This window comes from Equus przewalskii, chromosome 1 (genome assembly GCF_037783145.1).
Source record: "Equus przewalskii isolate Varuska chromosome 1, EquPr2, whole genome shotgun sequence".
Classification (NCBI taxonomy): Eukaryota; Metazoa; Chordata; class Mammalia; order Perissodactyla; family Equidae; genus Equus; species Equus przewalskii.
In genome coordinates, this window is record NC_091831.1 from 34,925,738 (window position 1) to 34,943,459 (window position 17,722).

At 41.6% G+C, this 17,722-nt stretch overlaps 1 protein-coding gene across 9 annotated transcripts in view; it reads right to left on the minus strand.

Annotated features, from left to right (window-relative positions):
• The window catches only part of PLCE1 (phospholipase C epsilon 1), a 294,616-nt gene that overhangs the window by 57,276 nt on the left and 219,618 nt on the right, over positions 1 to 17,722 (minus strand). For 5 of the 9 annotated variants that reach the window (XM_070609731.1, XM_070609721.1, XM_070609710.1 and 2 more), the window contains 4 exons: positions 10,270 to 10,945; positions 2,758 to 2,940; positions 1,216 to 1,333; positions 461 to 617 (listed from right to left, as the gene is read on the minus strand). In XM_070609731.1, coding sequence (XP_070465832.1) covers positions 461 to 617; positions 1,216 to 1,333; positions 2,758 to 2,940; positions 10,270 to 10,945 — 1,134 coding nt within the window. The remainder of the gene's footprint in view (positions 1 to 460; positions 618 to 1,215; positions 1,334 to 2,757; positions 2,941 to 10,269; positions 10,946 to 17,722) is intronic. The other 4 variants (XM_070609753.1, XM_070609747.1, XM_070609739.1 and 1 more) reach the window with 1 other exon arrangement.

Here is a 17,722-nt window from a genome sequence, read left to right on the forward strand (position 1 = left end):
AAAAGAAAAGTTCTATATCTGCAATGTTCAGTACAGTAGCCTCCAGCCACATGGAGCTATGGAACACTTTTAATGTGGCTAGTGTGACTGAGGAACTGAATCTTAAATTTTATTTAATTTTAATTTATTAAAATTTGAATTTAAATAGTTACTTCTTTTTTTTTTTTTCTTCCCTGTGGCTAGTGGCTACTATATTGGGCAGTGCAGATTTAGAGAGTCACTGCTTGCATTTTATTATTGCTACTGACCTTTGAAGAGTTGGTCTGTCAAATAATTAGGAGCAATTATAGTAATGTGAGAAGGTAGAAGAACAAAATCAGGAAAATTAGGAGTATTTAAGAATTTGGGGTTCTTCAGTTTTTAATGGAAGTGTTTTCCATAGAGCACTGGAAGAGGACGCCCTTCTACACAACGTGAATGCTGTGAAGGGTCCTTCTGTTTTATCATGTTAAGGCCCCACCTGGACGGGCTCTTGTTTGAAGAAGACAGCACAGGGGAGGACACTGGCCTGATGGGAGATGACGTCCCGGAAGCCAAGTTAGGGGACCCAGCCGTGGTCAAAGAGTGGGCTCTTCTGGAAGGGAGAGGGTTCGGAGGGCTCGTGATGGCATTCGCCTCTGTCAAAGTGAAAGGCAGAAGAGATAATAAGTCTGGTTATACTTTCCCTCAGAAATCAAATGAAAACCAAAGATGCCTCTGAATGTCTGAGCAAATCAATCTATGTAGGCAATTTCCATACAACAAGAATCAAAATATTCTGATGAATGGACTAATCCGGTGGACTCTCAACCCTTGCTACACATTAGAATCATCTGGGGAGCTTAAAAAGTATATAGATTTCCAGGTCCCAGCCAGAGGGTGTCCGAATTGGCTGGCCTGGGGTGTGGCCAGGGCGTCCAGATATTTTTTTAAAAGCTCTAATATCCAGCTGGGGTTGAGAATCACTGGTCTAATCCATCAAATTGTATCTTGTATACCTAATACCCCCTGTCAATAATGGCAAGGTAATTAATGAAACTTTCTCCCAAGTACTGTGCTTGCAGAAATATCTCTTGGGTTACACCATCTAATTAAAAACAAAGGTAAGTATATTTAACACGATAAAGAGTTTTGTTAAGGATGCCTACAATACTTAAGTCACAATTTAAAAGAAAACGCATATTTCTTCCATAAAATTAAAAAGAAAAACCTGTCAGATGTGAATATCCTGCTTACCTGATTCCTCTGGTTCGTTAGCATCTTGAGGGTCAGAACCGCTCCGGCTCCGACACTCTTTGTGCACTTTGACCTTGCGGGTGGCCATCTCATCGTCGGTTGCCTCTCCACTCTCACCCTGGGAACACGAGACTCACAATGTTTCTCACTCTGTATTTCTCTCCCAGCATGGCTCTAGTTCAGGCAGGTCTCTTCTTGCAGACTGAGCCACCTTCACACTGCCTCCCCCTGGTGAAGGCTGATCAACTCTGCTTACATGACATTATCCATTTGTTCTTCCCTATAAAGCAGCACTCCTCAGGGGAGGGGGCCGCCAAGGGGAGGCATACGATCCCTGGGATCTCCGGGTAGAGACAGAATCATGAAGCAGACGAAGGTCAACCTAGGCATCAATAGCCTTCCATATATAAAGAGTGGGAATTTTTCTAGATAACCAGGGAGAACATATATTAACATGTAATAATGATAACTTATAGAGTGCAATATATAATATACGGTCATAACATATTCATTATAGTGAAAAACACATAACATAAAATTTACCATCTTAATCGTTTTTAAGTGTACAGTAGAACTGTGGTAACTATATGTACCTTGGTGTACAACGCTTCTCTAGAACTTTTTCACCTTGCAAAACTGAAACTCTACGCCCCTCGAACATCAACTCCCCTTCTTCCTCTCCCCCGAGCCCCCAGCAACCACCATTCCACTTTCTGTTTCTAGGAGTTTGACTATTCTAGGTGCCTCACATAAGTGGAACCATGCAGCACTGGTCCTTCTGTGACTGGCTTATTTCACATAGGATGCCCTCAAGGTTCATCCACAGTGTAACACACGATAGGATTTCCTTATTTTTTTAAGGCTGAATAATATTCCATCGTATGTATATACCACACTCTTTATCCTCCATTTGTGGATGGGCATTTAGGTTGCTTCCAGTGATGATATATTTTAGACTGTGTCCTACATCTAGTATTTTCGCCCTCTAAAACCTTCATAACCTGATCCTCTTCCTTTCGAGTCCTTTCTCGGCCACCACAGAGCCCATGCTCCAGCTTGGGGCATGACCCCAGAACTACATGTGCTTCCTAGAACAAACCAAATCTTTCATGCCTCTCTGCTGCCTCCTTTGCCAGGGGCATTTTCCCTTGGGTTTTCTGTCTGGTAAACTCCTACATATCCTTCAAGACCCATCTGTCAACTTCTCTGTGAAGCCTTCCCTGCTTGCCCCTCAGCCCTATATTTGCCTTCTTTCTGCTGCCACAGCACTCTGTAGGCAGCTTGGCGATGACTCTTATTTAGATCTCACTGTGTTTGTTAACATGTCTGTGTCCCTCTTCGGACCCTGACTTTTTCCTGGTGTTGATTCAGCATTCGGCCTGGTTCCTAGCATTGGACCTGCCACACAGGAAGCACTTGGTAAGCCCTTGAATTTCATTTGTTTTATATCTCATCTTGTCCCTAACCCAAATGACCTAAGTAGACCACACCATGGTCCTGGATAGATTGGGTCTGATGCTTAGTAAACAAGCAACACTCTACCCTCATCAGGATTTTCTTCTTTTTCTTGGTGGTACTTATGCCCAAGGTGTTGTTTCTCTGCACGTTGGGCTTCTCGGCACTCTTTGCTGATGTCCCAGGGCTGGGGTTTCGAGTACTCCATCGTCTGCCACCAAACAACTCCACAGCATGAGCCAAAGTTGGGCCTTCATACCGTCCATCTTCCTGCAAAAGAACCACATGCTGAACACATAAGGGAACAGCAAGCAATGGGGAAGTTAATAGATTAATGACTTCCAGTAAATTCCCAGAGGTGGAAGAGCAAAGGCAGCCACCAAGGAATAATGATCTGGCCACCCAAGTGGCTCTGTTTTCTATCAGGACTCTCTGTTGGGGATTTCATCATGTCCTCTGCAGTCCTGGTCACATCCCTGCTGAGTTCCAGTGATGTGCTTTCATAGGGCCAAATTCAACTTAAACAAAAAAAATTTCCCATCCCAGTTTCAAAGATTATCTTCCAGAATTACCACTGTAGGAAAATTCATTAAAATGTACTTTGCAAATTAGGGCTTTGGAGGACTTGAGGGGTGTATGTGTGTATGTGTGTGTGAGTCTATTTAAGTAAAATCAAGTTCTATTTGTTATTGCATCATTCCAGGTAGATTTTCATCTATGTTATGCTTAGGATAGTCTGACTTGAAATATAGGGTATGCGGCATACATGAAATTCACTTGGGAGAGCTCTGGGGAGCAACTGAAATAGTTGGGCTGCCATCCTCTTGAGTGACTGGTATCCAAGGATAGAGAGCCCAGGGGACTCAGAACACCATGCATATTATGATGCTGTGAGCAAAAACACATGCAAGGGGCAGGTTATGGTTTACAATATAGCTGTTTCTCATAAGGCAACTCCATGTTACATGCGTTGAGCAGCAGTAGGCATTTATTAATTAAACAAAGGCCAGTGATTCTCCCAATATGTCAGGAAAGCCAGTTAATAAAACTACAAAAAGTCGAATATAAGTTAAAGACAATATTGATATTTCATAGGTTGTATAAAAGGGCCCTTTAAAATTAATTTCCATTTACTGTCTTTACTTTCTGCAAAACTTTAAGGCTGGTCTTTCTTTGCAGTTCCAAAGAAGTGCTTGTAAATAGATTTTGCTTTGTTGTAGATAATATGCAAATAATAAAGAGGCTCTGTGTATCTGTGCTTGCTCCTTTATCCTAATGTTCAATGAGTGTCTGATTTTATGATGAGTTGTGACCTCCCACTTCCTGCATCCTGTTACGGATCCCAAGATGCTGAGTAACTTGGATACTGGATGTGGGAAACTTTTTGGTGATCTCTGGTAGTGGATATTTACCACTTATTCCTGTCCATTAATTATTTCTCTCTTCTCTAACCATACCCCAATTTTACTTTATCTTTTTTCCACTGGATACAGTCTTGGGTCTGTCAATCAAGGAGGAACATCCTCCCTTGACCAATGGTTGGCACAGGATCCAAATAAGCCAATCAGAATCTCCCTCTCTGGAAAATGAATCTTGACTGCAGAGATACAGAGAATGAAAACAGTTGGAGATCATTCCACTTGACGCAGGCGAACTGAAGAAAGTCCCCTAACAAGTCACTATGATTGACTCCAACATGGAATAAACATTTCACGACACTGTTTCATAAATGGGTTTTAACTACCTTACTGAATAACATACTCTGAATCTGAAAGAAACTTTGTAAAATTTTATCTATGGATTTTAACCAACATATCTTTAAAAATTTAATAGACTCCTTCATTAAAATTTAAAACTTTTGCTCTGTGAAAGATGCTATCAAGAGGATAAGAAGACAAGCCAAAGACTCGGAGAAAATGTTTGCAAAAGAAACATCTGACAACGAACCGTTGTCCAAAATATACAAAGGATGCTTAAAACTCAACAACAAGAAAACAACCTGATTAAAAAATGGGCCAAAGACCTTAACAGACACCTCACCAAAGAAGACATACAGATGGCAAACAAGCATATGAAAAGATGCTCTACATCATATGTTACCAGGGAATGCAAATTAAAACAACGAGATAACACTACACACGTATTAGAATGGCCAAAATCCAAAACACTGACAACAACAAATGCTGGCGAGGATGTGGAGCAACAGGAGCTCTCATCCATTGCTGGTGGGCAGGCAAAATGGACAGCCACTTCAGAAGACAATTTGGCAGTTTCCCACAAAACTAAATATACCTTTACCATACGATCCAGCAATTGGGCTTCTTGGTATTTAACCAAAAGAGTTGAAAACTTAGGTCCACACAAAAATCTGCACATGGATGTTTATAGCAGCTTTGTTTATAATTGCCAAAACTTGGAAGCAACCAAGATGGCCCTCAGGGGGTGAGTGGATAAACTGTGGTCCATCCAGACAATGCAATATTATTTAGCAATAAAAAGAAATGAGGGGCCAGCCCTGTGGCTGAGTGGTTAAATTTGTGTGCTCCACTTTGGGGGCCCAGGATTTCACTGGTTCAGATCCTGGGCGGGGACCTAGCACTGCTCGTCAGGCCATGCTCAGGTGGCGTCCCACATAGCACAACTAGAAGGACCTGCAGCAAGAATATACAACTATGTACTGGGGGGCTTTGGGGAGAAGAAGAAGAAGAAGAAAAAAAAAAGATTGGCAACAGATGTTAGCACAGGTGTCAATCTTTAAAAAAAACAAAAAAGGAAAAAAGAAATGCGCTGTTGAACCATGAGAGGACATAGAGGAAAGTTAAATGCATATTACTAAGTGAAAGAAGCCAATCTGAAAAGGTTACATACTGTATGATCCCAACTATATGACATTCTGGAAAATGCAAAACTACGGAGACAATAAAAAAACCAGCGGCTGCAGGGGGCGAGGGAAAAGGGTGGGGTAGGGTGGGGGAAGAGATGAACAGGCAGAGCAAAGATGATTTTTAGGGCAGTGAAAATACTCCATATGATATTACAATAATGGATATATGTTGTTATAACTTTGTACAAACCCAAAGAATGAACAAAACCAAGAGTGAACTCTAAGGTAAACTACGCTCTTTGGGTGATTACAATACGTCAGTGTGGGTGCAGAAGCAGGGGGTTTATGGGAAATCTCTGTACTTTCCTTTCAACTTTACTGTAAACCTAAAACTGCTCTAAAAAAATAAAATCTTTTTTTTTTTTTTTTTTTTTTGGTGAGGAAGATTGTCACTGAGCTAATAACTGTGCCGCTTGATGAGCAGTGTGCAGGTCCATGCCTGGGATCTGAACCCTCGAATCCCAGGACCACCAAAGTGAAGGATGTGAGCTTAACCACTATGTCACAGGCCAGCCCCACAAAATAAAATCTTTTTTTTTTTAAATTAAAAATTTTTTTTTTTTTGAGGAAGGTTAGCCCTGAGCTAACTACTGCCAGTCCTCCTCTTTTTTGCTGAGGAAGCCTGGCCTTGAGCTAACATCCGTGCCCATCTTCCTCTACTTTATATGTGGGACACCCACCACAACATGGCTTGCCACGCGGTGCCCTGTTCGTACCTGGGATCTGAACTGGTGAACCCCAGGCCACTGTAGCGGAAATTGCAAACTTAACCGCTGCACCACCGGGCTAGGCCCAAAATAAAATCTTTAACAAACATTTTTAATAGACCTGTTGCCATGTACACATAAAAGAACCAGCACCATTCACCTCCACTGCTCTGATTTTTCTAAATTCAGAACATCCCAACATGGGGAAAGCTTTACTCTTAACGGAAATATTTTAGGTCTGGAAAAGGCAGGATGCCTTTGCTTAATCTTTAAAGGAGACTTTCTGGGAACTAAAATGTACTTTGAATCGTTCATTTTATATAAAACAATAAACTTGTTTGGTATGGGTGAAGGATATACCTTCTATTTTTAATTTGGGAGAAGGACTATTGTGAGTGAAGACACATTCTCAGTTTTAGAGAACAGCTCATGTGGAAGATGAGGATTAGAAAATTGATTCCTTAGAAAATATTCGTGCACTTTTGCCTCTTGGCATATCTCTGCAAATGATATCTTGAAGACTGTTAAACTAATCTAATCCTTTGAATAAATCCTTTTTCTCCTTTGAAGACAGATAGAATCTGTTTCTGTTGCTTACAACCATAGAAGTTTATCTGCTAATCCTGTATTTAGCCTTTTCAGCTTCCCAGGGATCTTTCCAAATACCCAGGATTAGGGGTTCTCAGCTCTGCCCCCGAGAAGCTCGAGTCAAAGCTCAGGACACCAGTCTTTCCTCCACAGCCCACATCAAATCTCAGCACAGTTTACTTTCTTTTATTTTCCTGTATTCCTAGGCTTTGTTACAAACGTCACTGTTTCTTCTTGTCTTTGCTTTATCTCCTGATACTATTTCCATTGGATTGATTTATCTTTACCAGTATAAAATACTTGCACTTGAAAGTAACTTCACATACATTCATCACACAAGGGGGCTCTGACATCACAAAGATTACTTTCTATATAAGCACTTAAACTGGAGATAAAAAAATATTGTTATAGAGCTCCTAATAGAAATTTGGAAGAACCCAAGACTTCTCATAAATGTCTTTAACTTATAGATATATTTCAATTGTTTTCTTTTGTACTTTAGGATTTCTCAGAGTCTTGAACATGCTAAGCTGCATTCTAAGTCACCAAGAAGGGCATTTAGCATGATGCCTGTTTGACCTTTTGTTCTCCAAGTACCAAATTAGCATCCTTTGGACGTTCCCTGAGACAGTTTGGGAACTGGTCCATATGATGGGAAACGATAAGTCCACTGACATTTTTCACTTTTTTGGGGGGGAGCTAACACCTGTTGCCAATCTTTCTCTTTTTGCTTGAGGAAGAGTGGCCCTGAGCTAACATCTGTGCCAATCTTCCTCTACCTTGTATATGGGATGCTGCCATAGCATGGCTTGATGAGCGGTGTGTAGGTCCACACCCAGGATCCGAACCCGTGAACCCTGGGCTGCTGAAGCAGACTACACAAACTTAACCCCTACGCCCTCAGGCCAGCCCTTCACTTTTTTTTAAAGAAAGAAATGGAGTGTGTTTCTAAGACACGTTTCCTGTCTTCCCGGGCGGCTCATGTAGAACAACGTCTTGAGGAAGAACATCACCCATGTTTTCAGAAGTGACTGGGGTACACGGAGCTGCTGTGCCTTTACAGTGTGAGGCTTGGTTCCTCTCAGAGGAGGAGGGCTGGGGGCTGGGGGCAGGGAGGCACGTAGCTGTGCTTGTAACTGGGCAGGACTGAGTCTGCTAAGGTCACTTCCTCTGGCTCTGCTTCAGCAGCACCTCTTACCTCTTCCCATCTGCTGGTTATGGTCTCACCTGGTGCCTCCTTCAGCAAACACTGAGGGTTGCCAGGGGAAACGAGAAATCAAGGACACCTTATGTGTTAATTCAGTTACTTTATGCTATAAGATTGGGAAGGAAACACATGGAACAAATACACCACGCAGGCTTTATGACAGGGATTGTAATTGAGCTCAAAGACTTTGCTTTACATCCAGGTTGAATGAATTTTCATCATTCTAGAAGACTGAGGAATGGCTGTAATTAAAAAACAATATTCTCAGAACTTACAACTAGAATATACAATTATGTACTGGGGCTTTAGGGAGGAAAAAAAATCAATATTCATAATAGCTCTGAAAATCTTTCTTCCAAGCAGTTGACTGCACTGAAAGCTCCCTGTGGAGCAGACAGGAAGCAGGTATTTTGGTTTCTGTTTTCGATGAGTTAACTAAAACTGGCTTGGTGTTGTGCAGCATTAGCAAAGTTGTGTCTATAGGCCTACGTGCTTATTAATTAATTACTCAAGTTAGTGACTCAGGATATGATCTCTACCCATAGTTATTGCATGGATGTGGGGACAGGAGAAAAAGGAGGCATTATATGTGCTTCTACTAACACCCCAGAGGGAAAAATGTTTTTAATTGTCAGAAACATGTTAGAACTGTAAAAAGCACAGGAAATCAGTCATTTGAGTATTAAGTCATCGTTCTATTTCTTCTGTGACACTAGTAAAAAAGATAATTTTTTCCCCAAAAGATCAAAAAGTATAACAAACAAAAGCTGAATATTTTCATACAACTCATTTGACAGTGCCATTTCAACAGTGTGGCAGGGTCTGCGACTCAGTTTCCAAGCAATCCCTGCCCTCCTTCCCCCACAGCATGCCACTCTGTCTCTCTCACTGTCTCATTCAGCCCAGTTCCGCACCACCCCTAGCTAGGCTATTAAAGTACCTGAACATTTAGGGTTAATAAGAAACTCACTCAGTTAAAGCAGCCCACTGTGAGAACTGCCCCCTAAAGGCTGCCGCCACTACAAACCTGGTTAGGAAGAGCTCCATGTATGAGTTCTCCCACATTCGGGTAAGCATCTTCTTTTTTTTCTTTTTAAAGATTGGCACCTGAGCTAACAACTGTTGCCAATCTTTTTTTTTTTTTCCTGCTTTTTTCTGCCCGAACCCCCCAGTATATAATTGTATATCTTAGTTGCAGGTCCTTCTGGTTGTGACATGTGGGACACCGCCTCAGCGTGGACTGATGAGTGGTGCCATGTCCGCGCCCAGGATCTGAACCAGCGAAACCCTGGGCCACTGAAGCAGAGTGCTCGAACTTAACCACTCGGCCACGGGGCCAGCCCCCTTGGGTAAGCTTCTTTTAATCTTAGTAGTTCTACAGTTAGGCAGCAATACCATTAAGTGAAGTACTATCCGTATTTAACACACATGCTCTGAGAGTCATGTAGCATATTAGGCAATGAATCGGAATTTCAATTTCCAAAGTGAAGGTTCCTAATGTATCAGCTAGTCCCTAATTAACAATAAAAGCATTCGGATTACAACACTTTCACCTGAAACCTGGAGTAAGTGAAAATGCTTCTATGAACTGGTTTCTTTCCAGAAGTGAGAAGTACAATGACCGCAGTCACTATTTTCATACAAAATAATAATAAGACACACTATGAGCCAGATACTATTCTTTATACATATGAATTTGCATTATGGCTTTACACATATTAACTCAGTTAAACATCACAGCTACCCTAGGAATAGGTATTGTTATTATTATTTTATTTTTGCTGAGGAAGATTTGCCCTGAGCTAAGATCCATTGCCAATCCTCTTTTTTTTTTTTTTCGCTTGAGGAAGATTAGCCCTGAGCTAACATCTGTGCCAACCTTCCCGTATTTTTTTGTATGTGGGACACCTCCACAGTGTGGTTGGTGAGTAGAGCAGGTCTGCATCTGGGGTCCAACCTGCGAACGCAGCCTGCCAAAGTGGAGTGTGTGGAACTTTAACCACTCATCCATGGGGCCAGGCCCTATTACTCCCATTTTATAGATAAGAAGCTGAGGCACAGAGGTTAGGTAAAAGCTGCCTAATATCACTCAGGTAGTGAGTGACAGAGCTAGGAGAATGAACTCTGATGGTCTAGTTGCCAAGCGTGTGTTTACAAGATCTGTATCTTGAGAATTATGTCACTGAGAAGAGAGGGAAGGCTGTACCCCTTACCTGATAGAGGCTGACGTATTGTTTCCGCAGCCACTGCTGTCTTTGGTCAGGGAACTTCCTCATCTTTCTTACAGCTTTCGTGAGTTCCAACAATCCGCTGAAGAGCATTTTAGCTGTGTGCTTTGGTGCCACAAAGTGCAATAACCTATTGTCCGTGGTCTGAAGCCCATAGAGCAGCGTTACACCAGTCTCTGAGAGAAGCATGCTACCCAGTTTGTTCTGAACACACACAGTGTGTATATCAATGCTAGGGTGTCCCATGTACACAGCCTTTGCTGAAAACAGATCCAAGACCCCCTCCACCAGGCTGCTTAATCCAGCACTGCCCAGTAACGGGAATTTACCAGGCTCAGACGTGTTACTAAGTACACCAAGTTTCGCTTTAGCACTGGCTGGGGAGGCAGTGGTGGGCTTCATCCAGGTCAAGGTGCTATTGTCAGGCTGAAGCCGGAGGAAGCAGCGGGCAGAGAGGTGCATGTCCTGGTCGTAGTGGATGACCGTGGCCCCCTGCAACAGGAACTGGTGCACATCAGCTTGGATAGACAGCACGTACCACGGGATGAGCTCTGTCCCATGGTCAAACGCCTTCTGTGGCTCTTCTGATCCATGAGGGTCCCATTCTTTGGGCTGCTCAAAGATGTCATTTTCAGAATCTAGCAAATCTCCAATTATAAACCTGATGGAAAAAGATACAAATTTGGTCTGTTTAATAATCAGAAGTGAGAACAACACAAATCCTTTCACTAGCTCTGGACATCATTTTTCATTCCACAGTGAATTCAAATTAGCATAGGAAACATAAAATGCTAAAAGTCAGAGAGTAATTTTTTATAGCTGTATTCTAAAACCTTATATACAGCAGTGTGTCTGACCACAGGCATAAGGAAAGGAACCATTAGATCAGTTATTGTATTTTTAATACCAAATACAATAATCTTCATTACGTATTTAGTTTTCCCTCTTGTGTCAGGAACTGTGTTAAATACTTTACATACATTTCCGCACTTAATTTGAGCTACTTGTGAAGTAAGTTTTCTTACTCTTTTTTGTCTATGAGGAAAGTGAAGTTCAGAAGGGGTGAATCACTTGCTCCAGGTTACCCAGCTCAGAAGAGGCCTACCCAACGCAGGACTCTCGTCTGTCTGACTCTTTAGCCTGAGATCTTTATCACTAGGTTCATCTGCGTTCTACTTGATCATAAACAAGAGTCAGGAACTGAATACAACAGGGCTAAAACAGGCAAAACAAGACTTAAGACTGCGTTGGGTAGGCCTCTTCTGAGCTGGGTAACCTGGAGCAAGTGATTCACCCCTTCTGAACTTCACTTTCCTCATAGACAAAAAAGAGTAAGAAAACTTACTTCACAAGTAGCTCAAATTAAGTGCGGAAATGTACGTAAAGTATTTAACACAGTTCCTGACACAAGAGGGAAAACTAAATACGTAATGAAGATTATTGTATTTGGTATTAAAAATACAATAACTGATCTAATGGTTCCTTTCCTTATTTTTCCTTATAAGTTGGCCTGAGAAGTGCCTCTGTTAAAAATAAAAAATGATTAGGGCAAAGACACTCATTGGGAAATACTGTCACGGTAGCCAGGCAAGCGAGACCAGCTCTCCTTGACTCAACCTTAGATTTTCATTGTGTGTGTGTGTGTGCATGTGCAAGCACATGTGCACATAAAGGACTTGTTTGCTTAGAAATTTAGCAAGTTGTCTTCCCTGAGTCAGGAAGCTGGATTATTAGGCCAGGAGGGTCTGAGGAGAAGGCTAGGAGACTTTATTGCTTCCTTTCTATCTGGCCACCTTGATAGAAATGTGCCCAAGAGACACTCACGCTCTTGGAAGCACGTAGAATTGTTAGTGGGATCAAGGTTTCTGCTGTTTGATCCATAGACATCACTAGCAAAGTGGTGGATAAAACTGAGAAGGAGCTGGTCCGTGCATCTCTGGGAAGGAACGCTCCCATCATCTGGAGGCACGTGGCGGCCTACTGCCTCTTGGCGAGGCATGAGCAGCAGCACTGGGCTGCTTGGACTCTGAGTCCAGATCCCCGTCCCGGAGCAAGAGCCCACTCCTGCTTTCAAACAGCAGGTTCTTCCTCCTTGCCTCCATAAGTAACATTCTTAAAAGAGAAATCTACAAGAGATCTCACAAATCTGATGGTCAGGATATCCTTTTCAGATAACCCACACTGGAAACAACCCAAATGTCCAGCAATATACAATAAAATGTATAAATAAAATTTGATGTATTCATACAATGTAATTCTGCAGAGCAATGAAAATGAACATGCAATAGCTAACTACGTGCAACAATATGGACAAATCTTAAGCAACAGACACAAGAACACTCGCTGTATGATCGCATCTACGTAAATGTAAATTCCAAAACCAGACAAAACTACACTACAGTGTTTAGAAATGTATAATAGTGGTAAACTTATAAAGAAAAGTAGGATGTATTATCATGAAATTCACAGTAGCAAATTTTTCTCTGCGGGAAAGGGAGTCACAGAATCGAGAAGGGAAACAAGGGGTTTACGGGTGCGGACAATGTTTTCACTGTGGGTGGCAGTTACACATGTATTCACTTGATGAATATTCAAATACATTAGTTTTTAAAAAAACTTCTAATTTTAGAATACAGCAGGTTTAGATTTGTAGAGAAATTGCAAAGACAGTATACCCCACATCCAGTTTTCCCTATTATTAACCTCTTACATTGGGATGGTGTATTTGACACAATTCATGAACCAATACTGATACGTTATTATGAAAGTCCATCCACTATTTAGATTGTCTTAGTTTTTCCCCGTGTGCTTTTTCCGCTCCAGGATCCCGTCCGGATACCATATTACATTTAGCCATCAGGCTTCTTTAGCCTCCTCTTAAACATGACGGTTTCTCAAACTTTCCTTGTTTTTGTTATCTTGACGGTTTTGAGGAGCACAGGTCAGGCATTTTTTAGAATGTCTCTCAATTAGAATTTGCCTGACATTTTTCTCATAATTCCACTGCAGTTCTGGGTTTTGGGGAGGAAGACCACAGAGGCAGAGTGCCATTCTCATCACACCCTGTCAAGGGAGCACCCTACCAACGTGACACATCCCTGTTGACAGTGACTGGCTGAGGCAGTGTTGGTCATGTCCACTGTAAAGTTACTCTTTTTTTTTTTTTTAACCCCTTTCTAGAGTGTCCTCTTTGGAAGGAAGTCACTACATGCAACCCACCCAAGGAGTAAGGAGTTACGTTCTACCTGCTGGAGGGCAGAGTATCTAAAGTACTTCTAAATTATTAAATTAGTTGGAATTCTTCTGCACGGGAAGAATTTGTTTATTTATCATTTAAGTGTGTGGACTCACGGACATTTATTCAATACTTCAGGTGATAATTTCATAGCACTGAGGCTATTTAAATTGTTCCAGCTTTGCGAGCTCTTTCAGTTGGCTGTTGTGTTCCTCTGACATAACCTCATTATTGTGTGTGTGTGTGTGTGTGTTTTAAATGTTTCTTTAATTTCTGGCACAAGATGCTCCGGGCTCATCTTGTGTATTCCCTGCCCCAGTCCTGGAATCAGCCATTTCTCCAAGGAGCTTTGCTTTCTTTTATTGAAGAATGTTATTAGAAATCAAGATCTGGGTGCTATGTGCAATTACATTCTATTTTACACACTTTTCTTAAAACTACATTTCACCTCAAGATGTGTAGAAAGAAAGAAAAAGAAAGAAAATCCTTATGTCTAATTTAGCTCCATCCCGTTGAAATTACTCTCAGTAACAGTGGAAACTCAACACTTATGTCCACTTATATGATACTTCTGTCCACATTTTATATATAAAACATGGTAGTTAGGAACATGCCTTCTGGAGTCACCCTGGGTTTAATGTTCAGTTCCGTCACCTCTTTGCTGTGTGACCTAGTCAAATCACTCACTTTACTTTACTTTACGGAGCCTCACTTTACTTAGCTATTAATGGAAAAAAGAGAATACCCATTTCAGAGAGTAATGGTGAAGCTCAAATAAGATAATACTTGTAAAGCACTCAGCACAGCCTTGGGCTCAGGAAAGTAAATGACTATAATTAAAGATAGGAAGGTGGAGGCTTCATCCCTGCCTCTTCTCCTTCCCCGCCTCCTTTGCACCAGGCTAAATCCGCCCAGCTGTTCCTCCGGAGGGGCTTTCTTCAGGGCCACATCCAAGCCCTTTAATCTTTTTATTTCCTTTCTCTGGGACCATGTCCACATTCTCCATGTCACACTTGTTGTTTTAAGAGCAAAAATGATTCAATTGGGAAGTGTCAGTATCCATGAAATACAGCACATGTTAATTTGGACAAAGAACTTCTGATTTTAATTTATAGCAAGAGAAATGGTGTTTCCCATATTCCATTTAATTTGACTTCTGAGCTCAATTAAGTATTTGCCAGTGAAAAACGACAGGCATTATAAATAATAGTGCCTGAAAAGAAAAATTATGAGGCTTTTCTGGAGCCCATTTCTGCTGCTGAGACATGAAGTAAGCTGGGATGGAAGGGACCCTGTCTTTCTTAGTATCAGTTTCTATTCTGGAACACCAGAACAACTAATGCTGGTGTTAACAATTCCAGTAAAAAGCATTCTTCCAGGGACCAATGCCCGAGATAAAACTGACTGTTTTTGTAGTGAAATGAGTTCATTTCAAAAAGGAAACTAATAGCTTTGTCTCTCAGATCATATAATGAATTTTATGCACTTTTGTGCTGGATTCTCTCCGGAGACACATTTCTGGGAGTTTACAAGAAGGAATATGGTGAAACTTAAAGGATTATTTAGGAACCAAATAACATTAACCAAGGATCAAAGATGTGGTTTACCAGCAAAGCAACTACCTTGTCAAACGTAGGTCATATGCCGAGAGGACCAAAGAGAAAAGAGAAGGAGGGTTTGTATCTGACCCCTGAAAAAGTTCTCCAGCATCCTTTAGTTAGAAAACATAAATTGACAGATAAACATTTTTCTAATGTTCCGTGAGGAAAATCTTATATTAGGGGACAAGTGGGCTATTTGTCAACCTGGTTATATATTTTTTTAATAAATGGTTCATTACTTCCTACAAATTTAATATGACTACATGAACATGATTCATCAAGTGATAAAAAAGCTCTAATTTAATTTTGTAAGATAGAAGAAAATGCACACCTTTTCCAAAGGACTACCTACAGCTGTTCCTTGTAATAAAATTTAGAGTTTTAAGCTTGCTTCTGGCAAATTCTTGCTTTTAATTAACCTAGCACTTTCCTTAACTACAGGCAGCTTCTAAATTACATCTGGGAGTATGTGGACGTTGGAGCCGGCCTGCCTGAGGTTAAATCTTGGCTCTGCAAGGTGTGAGATCCTGAGTAAAATGAACCTGCTGTGAGGATTAAATCATTTAATGTATGCAAAGTATTTAGGACAGTGTTTGTTTAAAAGTAGGCTCTTCTTAAATAATAGCATGTTAAATATTACTAACATCATTATTGTCTGACTTGTATTTGCAAAGTCAATATTTCTAGAACATAGCCACCCACACATTGCTTTTCTGTGAAAATGGTGTTCCAGTTTCAAGTCTGGATTCGAGCAATAAACAAGCTTAAACTGAATGTAGCACAGACAGTGGGAAAATGGCTTTCTTTGATACAGGTCACAGAAGGAGGACTGGGTCGTGGGTGTTGGCCAAGGAGACAGGAAGAGAGAGAAATAGAGAGTCCCAGGTATCCCCAGTCCCAGTTCCCTTCAGCAAAGCTGGCGAGGGTGGAGACCACGTTAAGGTTTGGGCTGAAGCAGGAAGCTAGCTGTGCCTGAGGCGGGTGTCTGTAAGGTTGGGACTTGTCTGCACCATCGTCTGTGGAGAATAACTGATCGGTTTCCTATCATTTTATTATCTTGTGCGTGCATGTGCATGTGTGTGTGTGTGTGAGACGAATCCTGGTAACTATTATCTTTTCTTAGATACGCTCCTTCCTTATGCATAGCTTTCTTACTTTCTACCCTTGTGGGGTTGGATTACTGTCCAGACAAGTCTCTAAGGAGGCTGTTGGGGTAGGAGGGCGCAGAAAACAGCTCTCTCCAGTAAGAAAGGGGAGTGTGACGGAGGGGAGCTCCTAAAATGATGACTGCTGCCAGGGGTGCCCACACCTAAGTGCTCGAGCCTCCAGATGCCTCAGCCTGGCATTCACAGGTGTGACGTCAGACATTAATTACAAGAGTCACCATTTATATGGCATTTGCGATGTAAAATTGCTTATTTTATATATATCATCTCACATAATCCTCATAACAACCCTATAAAGCATCACGATTGTCCCCATTTTATAGATGACAAAGCCAAGGCTTAGTAAAATTAAGTCACCTATCCCGGTGACACAAATAGCAAGTGGGAGTGGTAAGATTCAGTCCCAGGCAATGTGACAGCAAGGTCTGAGCTCGTAACTGGTTCAAGCAGCCTCCATTCTAAGGTGCTGTCTGTATTCATTATCTACGTATATCCAATTTCTCCAAATGTACAAATCCTTCTTAAGCCGCAGCATCTTAAAGAGGGTCAACAGAGTTGAAAATAAAACTTGCAGCTCTTCTATGATCCAACACTCTTCTCTACATACCTTAATATTCTTAATTTCCATTTTCCAACAATAGTGTCATATGCTATTCTTATGCCGCCATGACTTAAACACACTCACACAGGCAAAGCTCATTTATTCTTCACGCTGTTAAATTTAAAAAGTCATTGTTAAGGAGCTTTATTGGTCATAGGAAATGTAACTAGAATGTTTTTAGAACTCAGATATTCCTAATCTACAGGTACTAGAAATAAAAAGAAGCTGAGTTAGTCCCTGTACCGGGACAAGAAATGCCTTAAACGTCGCCGGAGAAAAGATCCTGCCCTGAGGCTGAACACGCGCTTGGGCTTACACTCCAGCTCTGCTGGGCGACACTTAGGCACGTGACTTCACCTCTCTGGGCATCACTTCTTCATCCGTGCTGGGGAAGCCAGACGAAATGACCTTAAGATCCCACTGACATATTGAGATTCTCTCAACCCTATTCCTTTCCTGTTGAGGTCTTGAACTTTTTATGGTCACTTCTCTGGGGTTTCTGTGAGTGCTTTGAATGAGTCTTTTTGGCAGGAGTAGCTGAGAGGTTTGAGAAAAATTGTAAGAGTGCCCTGCAGGCTGGGTGAACCAAAGGACATGAGATTGTCCCTTCTTTCTTTGATGTGATTTTCACAGGGCTGGTGGCTGCCACAGGGACAGGGGCTAGAGGTTATTGTTTATGGAGTCTTGGTTTTAGCCATATCAACAACAAAGCACGGTTCTTAGGGGTTTTGGGATCTGGAAATCCCCTTGCCGCCCACAACCCTGTGCTGGATATTTTCACATGAGGCTCTGAATCAGGAACAGGTTCCCAAGTCCTGGCAGATGGTCTCGGAAA